Raw genomic sequence first — 6,985 nt, 5'->3', positions numbered from 1 at the left:
ATATCTATAAAACAAATTAATATGCATAAATATGTACCATAAATACTTATTCCATTATGTGTCAAGTTAAGTCTTCAGTCTAAAGGTATTCATGTTGCAGCATGCTATAACACCCTTTTTTTTAGTGACCAAAACTGAGGACTGTGGCAGAGTCCGGCTTTATGCTCTTCAATTACATCTGTTTTATTGACATACAGTGAACATCATTCCCTAACCTTCTCAGAACTACATTGGACCAGGTGATTAGTTTCTACAGTGGCATAAGGGTAGAAGTGATGTGTTTATTATGTACAGAAGCTCTGAATAGTGTATTTGTTTCCTTATGCTCTGTCTGTCTGGCGTCTCAGGTTTCTGCATGCTGAAGATCCATTAGGAAACTACAAAGAAGAAGTAGGAACAGTGGGACCCCTACATGGAAACAACCAGGGTTTCTTCATCACTGACTGCAAAGGTGTGCTCTAATATGACTGTAAGATGTTTCTTTATTTTGTTACACTGACACATTTGAGGCATTGTCTCAAACTGTAGATTTGTTTTCAGGTGATGGTGATATTAGATTGAACAGATAAATATTCAATTCACTATCCTAATGATAGAATTAGGGATTAGATCAGTTTACTCATATGGGTGATGGACATTCGATTTGCTCCATCCTGTAAGTAAAACTTAGTTGAAACAAATCATGAGTGCAATTCTCGTTTGTAAATAAACATGACACTAAAAGACATGGATACCATGTCAATCCTAAAAAAGAGTACATAGGTCCAATTTATGAGGAACATGCTGTAATAAAGATAAGAAATTTAAAATACAAAAATGAAATGCAATTTTAGAAACACTGATAGTGTTTTCAAATTGTCAAAGAATCTCTAAACAGAAATAAAAAAATGTGCTTATGAGCGGAAGTGGATATTGGCCTTGTAACCTCATTCCTGACAATTTTACCTACATTCCTGCCTGGAAGCAGCTGAATAGAAAAAGCATTTTGACAGGAGAGTTGTTTTTTTTTTTTTTTCCCTGTCTTAAATAATTGTGCTAAATGTTTATTTTGGAAGGAGGAGGGAGGGGGGTTCAGGATGGGGAACACGTATATACCTGTGGTGGATTCATGTTGATGTATGGCAAAACCATACAATATTGTAAAGTAATTAACCTCCAATTAAATAAATTTATATTAAAAATTGGAGGGTAATTGCTTTACAGTGTTGTGTTGGTGCTGCCATACAACAAAGTAGATCAGTCATGCTGCTAAGTCACTTCAGTCGTGTCCGACTCTGTGCAACCCCGTAGACAGCAGCCCACCAGGCTCCCCCGTCCCTGGGATTTTCCAGGCAAGAACACTGGAGTGGGTTGCCATTTCCTTCTCCAATGCGTGAAAGTGAAGTCGCTCAGTCGTGTCCGACTTTTTGCGACCCCATGGACTGTAGCCTACCAGGCTTCTCCGTCCATGGGATTTTCCAGGCAAGCGTACTGGAGTGGATCGCCATTTCTCTACATATATCCGGTCTGTCTTTAACCTCCCTCCCCCCTCTCCCCCGCCCCTCAGGTCATCACAGAGCATCCGATTGAGCTCCCTGTGTTTTATGCACATAGCAACTTCCCACTAGCTATCTGTTTCACATGTGGCAGTTTATGTCTCAATGGTAATCTCTCAGTTTGTCCCACCCTCTCCTTCCCTCGCTGTCTCCACAAGTCTGTTCTCCATGTCTGCGTCTATATTCCTGCCTTGCATATAGGTTTTTCTGTATCATTTTTCTTGGGCATATATATATATGTGTGTGTGCACGCACTACTATATGATATTTGTCTTTCTCTTTCTGACTTACTTCACTCTGCATAACAGGCTCTAGTTTTTTTTTTAACGTGCCTTTCACTTTGAATCTGCTAGATACCTATGCTGATGACCGACTAGCTTTCCTAACATGAATAAACCTACCCAGATTTTTGTCAGCAGATACAAGATACTTTAATTTCCACCAAAGTTAATCTAGGAACAGAGTGTTCCACTTCTGAAAAGGGATCTAACCTTCCCTGCAATGGATTGTAAAGAACAAACATACCACGTTTGTGTATTAGTAAGTGACACATTTTTCTAAAGATGTGAAAGATGATATCTGGATGAATTATGGGAATAAAATTAAGGAAGGCAAATTTACAGCAAATACTAATGGTCTGAAATGCAATACATTGAAAGTTTTAATTTTTTTCCAGAAAGTACTATTGATGCGAGAAAATTAAGTGTCATTTCTCTGCTCAGTTTCTACCCCCACAGAGGGGAACCTTATGCCAAGGAGGAGCTGCAGAAGACAAGTCATCTACAGAAAAAGTAGTTTTAAAACATAAACCCAGATGATCAGCAAACAGGAGCAGTGTTCTAGAAATTAAACTGATACTCCAGAGAATATGTCCCCCGGGGTAAGCATGACTACTTCCTATTTCAGAGCAGCTGATCTTTGACGAATCCTCCAGAATGACAGTGACTTCCTGACTCAAAAGAATTATAAAAGTTTACAGGGCCAAAACATCTATATTCTCATAGATAACTTTGTGTAGATCCATGAATGTAAGATGATAGATGGTTTTATTTAAAAATAGTTCTGTATTTGAGGTTTAAGATGCAAAGGATAAAACAGAAAAATATGAAATTCTGAGATCTTTATCTGAAAATTAGTTAAAAACTTAAATTAACCAATGCATTTCTTAACTTTTTTAATGATAAAATAAAAGTAGATATAAGTGAAATAATAATAATAACAGTATTTATAATAAAACTTTCACTTAAGGTAATTTTGAAACCTAATTCTAGTGGAAATAGAGAAATATGAGAGAATATTTGTTGACTCAATTTTATTTATCAAAGTATTAATGCAAAAACAATATTTGTGGGGCTGGAAGATGGGAACAGATACAGTAGATTTAATGAAATATAAAAACACAGTTAGGGAACAAACATTAATGAAGTGTTATGAGAATTGTCAAAGTGTTGACTGCCTGATATGTGATTACATGAACTTGAAATGAAGCAAGATAACGGGCCTGTGTGTGTGTGTGTGTGTGTGTGCGTGTGTGTGTGTTAGTCCCACTCATATGCATTTGCCATTTGCATTTCTAAAATAAATAATCATAGGGTTTAAATAAAGTTACATTTATTTGATAAAATTACAGCAGAATTATATAGGGCATATTTTATTCAGTTGTAAGAGAAGCAGATGACAATGGATCAGAGAATCACATATGTTAAGAAGAAACTATATTGAATTATCATGAAAATGAAAGTCACTCAGTCGTGTCCAACTGTTTGTGACCCATGGACTATAGAGTCCATAGAATTCTCCAGGCCAGAATACTGGAGTGGGTAGCCTTTCCCTTCTCCAGGTGACCTTCCCAACCCAAAGATCAAACCTAGGTCTCCCACCTTGCAGGCAGATTCTTTACCAGCTGAGTCACAAGAGAAGCCCGGGAATACTGGAGTGGGCAGTCTATATCCCTTCTCCAGTGGATCTTCCTGACCCATGAATCAAAACGTGGTCTCCTGCATTGCAGGTAGATTATTTACCAACTGAGCTATGAGGAAACCCCAAATATCATGAAGAATGGGCCATATTTATGGACTGAGTTAAAGATTAATTGGTATTTGCAATGCAATGTACAATGGGTATTAATAGGGAATGTTATTGGACCCATGATGTAACTAATGCTGTCCATGTGTGGCATAACTGATGGGTGAGGTATACAGACGAGAACAATACAATTACACATATTTGTTCCCCCGGTAACAAGGAATAAGTTTAAGAAAGTCAACTCTCATTAAAGTAGAAATGGGAGGGCTTAAAATGTTTTGAATAAGAATTAGGCAAAAGTTTTAAGTGAAAATCTTTGAATTGAAAGGAGATGGAATAAGTCAATAAGTATAGAAAAAGAAATTGATGAACCTAAAGAAAAACAATTACAAGCCTGTGTCATATATGATTTCACCCTTAAAAGGGGTGAAATAATTTAATACTATTGCTGCACAATAAGCTCTAAATCAAAATGCATATATTTTATTGTTTCTGGTATCATTACCTCTGCTGCTCAGTCACTTCTGTCATGTCTGACTCTTTGTGATCACATGGGCCATAGTCCATGGAATTCTCTAGGCAAGAATATTGGAGTGGGTTGCCATCCCCTCCTCCAAGGATCTCCCTTACCCATGATCAAACCCACATCTGTATCCCCTGCATTTCAGGCAAATTCTTTTACTGCTGAGATACCAGGGAAGCCCTCTGGTATCACTACATCCAAGTATAAAAAATGAAGATTTTATTTCTCTAATTGATTTTAACTGCACATCAGTTCATTGCTGAGGTTTCAAATCTCATTTCTTAGAAACTGAGGAAGGCAAAGGCAGCAATAATTGAAGGGATTATGTAAATAAGTTCATGCATCTAATTCAGTTAACAGAAGGGAAATGTTGCTCAAAAGCATTAATGAATTAACCATCTTGAATTTACCATATCTGCAGATGGAGTACAAATTAAGAACAGAAAAATCAAACATCACTACAATGATGGAATTTATCCTCTTGGGGTTTTCCGATAGTCCCAATTTCCAGTGGATTCTTTTTGGGATATTTTTAGTGCTCTATCTGACCATCCTGATGTGCAATAGTGTCATTGTACTGATAACAAGAATTGACCCTACTCTGCAGACCCCCATGTACTTTTTCCTCAACCACTTTTCCATTTTAGAAATCTGTTACGTAACTGTCATGATCCCAAGAATGCTCACGGACCTCCTGAGCCAGAAAGGGCACATTTCTTTCTTTGCCTGTGCAACACAAATGTGTTTGGTCCTTCTGTTTGGAGGTTTAGAGTGTCTCCTCCTGGCCGTGATGGCCTATGACCGCTACGTGGCCATTTGTAACCCTCTTCATTATGGTCTGATCATGAGCCCCCAGGTCTGTGTCCAGCTGGTCACTGCCTCCTGGGTCAGTGGTGTTCCTGTCGTAATCGGGCAAACATGGCAGGTTTTCTCTCTGCCCTTTTGTGGCTCTACCACGATTAATCATTTTTTCTGTGACCTCCCTGCAGTGTTCAAGCTTGCTTGTGGGGACACATTTGTGAACGAGATAGCAGTCTATGTAGTTGCAGTCGTGTTCATCATGGTTCCATTTCTGTTGATTGTTGTCTCTTATGGCAAAATTATCTCCAACATTCTGAAACTGCGATCCGCCAGGGGAGGGCTAAAGCCTTCTCCACTTGCTTGTCTCACCTCACAGTGGTGGTCTTATTCTACGGCACAGCCTCCACCACCTATTTACAGCCCAAACCAAATCAGTCTGAAGAAACTGGGAAGCTGATCTCTCTTTTCTACACAGTTTTGATCCCAACGTTGAATCCCATTATATATACACTGAGTAACAAAGATATCACCGTAGCACTGAGAAAACTACTAAGTAAATTATCAACTTGACTCGAAGGCTTGAAATTACAGAAGCAATTTGTTTCTATGTTTCTCATGTAAATACATCAGAAAATGTCATTTGTATTATTTCTATGTTCCTACGAAATGATATTTAATATCATCTCTGCCATCTCACACTATGTGAAAGGACCTTAGTGTCAAAGAGTTAAGGGTTTCTGGGTTATCAAAGTATATATTATCTCCATGGCAATGATCTATTCTGAAGACCCATCTTTCCTCTCATTAGGAAAGGGTGAGTTAAGAGATTTCCTGAGCAATAAAAATGATAGTTAACTACTATATAACTAATGATCAGGGTCATGCCCTGTAAGAAATTTGCTTGAAACTTCCCATTCCTTCAGACATATTCACTGTCCTTTTCTGTAATTAGGATTGGATTTAGACGATGAGAAAACAACAACCACATCCAAGTTGGTGGGAGTAGCAGAATCTTAGTATTTTCTGGCATTTTTTTCCTTCTTTCTCTGTTTTGCAACTGTCCATATCCCTTTCAGAGTACAAACCCTGAAAGGATCCTTTGTTACCTCAATGCTGATTCTTCTCTAGTGACACCATTTCCTCCTGCTTGTTGCTTCATGTTTTGCTTTTGTGGCATCTCCTTAGTATTAGGAATATTGGGAATTTAAACTATAAACAGCATTGGGTTGAATGTTGATCCCTCTAAATATGTCAGGTTATAACCTGAAAACCTGAACTTATTAGGAAAATAAAAGCCTTTGCAGATGTAATTCAGTTAAGGACTTTCAAATAAGATAATCTTAATTCAAGGGAAGGGCACTATATCCTATGATCAGTGTTCTTAGTTCTTGTAAGGGGGGGAAGAGAGATTAAGTGAACTAGAGATGCAGCGACACATAGAAGAATATCACGTGAAGATGCAGGAAGCAACAGGAGTGACACATGCCACAGCCACGAAGCGAAGGAGGCCAGGGACCACCGGAAGCTGAAAGAGGTGAGCCGTGACTATCCCTCCAGAGCCTGTGGAGGGAAACCCTGCCAGCACTGTGATTTGGGACACTGGCTTGTAAAGATGTGAGAAAGTCAACTTCTGTTACTTAAACCACCCAATGTGTGATAATTTGTTACAATAGATCTACAAAAGATCTAGTGTAAAAATACACTATGTAAGCAGTCTTTTTATTATGGTGTTTTTATTCTAATCACCTCGAATAAATTCTGTATTTTTTAGGAACAGTAATTTTTTTAAAAAATGTAGGATTTCTTTTTTTAAAATTTTTTTCATTTTATTTTATTTTTTAACTTTACAGTATTGTATTGGTTTTGCCATATATCAACATGAATCCGCCACAAGTATACATGTGTTCCCCATCCTGGTATAATATCATATATGAAACGAGGTGCCAGTCCAGGTTCGATGCACGATACTGGATGCTTGGGGCTGGTGCACTGGGATGACCCAGAAGGATGGTACGGGGAGGGAGGAGGGAGTAGGATTTCTTTATAACTTTAAAAACTAAATCAATGAAACCCCATAACAATATTTGCCCAAGAATGACGG

The 6,985-nt window shown here is 38.1% G+C and overlaps 1 protein-coding gene across 1 annotated transcript; it reads left to right on the top strand.

Annotated features, from left to right (window-relative positions):
• Positions 1–4,531: 4,531 nt before the first annotated feature.
• On the top strand, positions 4,532–5,454 carry LOC112579432 (olfactory receptor 10AG1-like). The gene is given in 2 exon segments (XM_025265875.2): positions 4,532–5,219; positions 5,222–5,454. Coding segments are annotated over 2 exon segments (906 nt in total). The 5' UTR covers positions 4,532–4,546.
• The last annotated feature ends 1,531 nt before the right edge of the window (positions 5,455–6,985 follow it).

Source organism: Bubalus bubalis, chromosome 16 (assembly GCF_019923935.1).
Source record: "Bubalus bubalis isolate 160015118507 breed Murrah chromosome 16, NDDB_SH_1, whole genome shotgun sequence".
NCBI lineage: Eukaryota > Metazoa > Chordata > Mammalia > Artiodactyla > Bovidae > Bubalus > Bubalus bubalis.
Note: the sequence above shows the minus strand (reverse complement) of the source record. Positions and strands in the feature narration are given on the sequence as shown.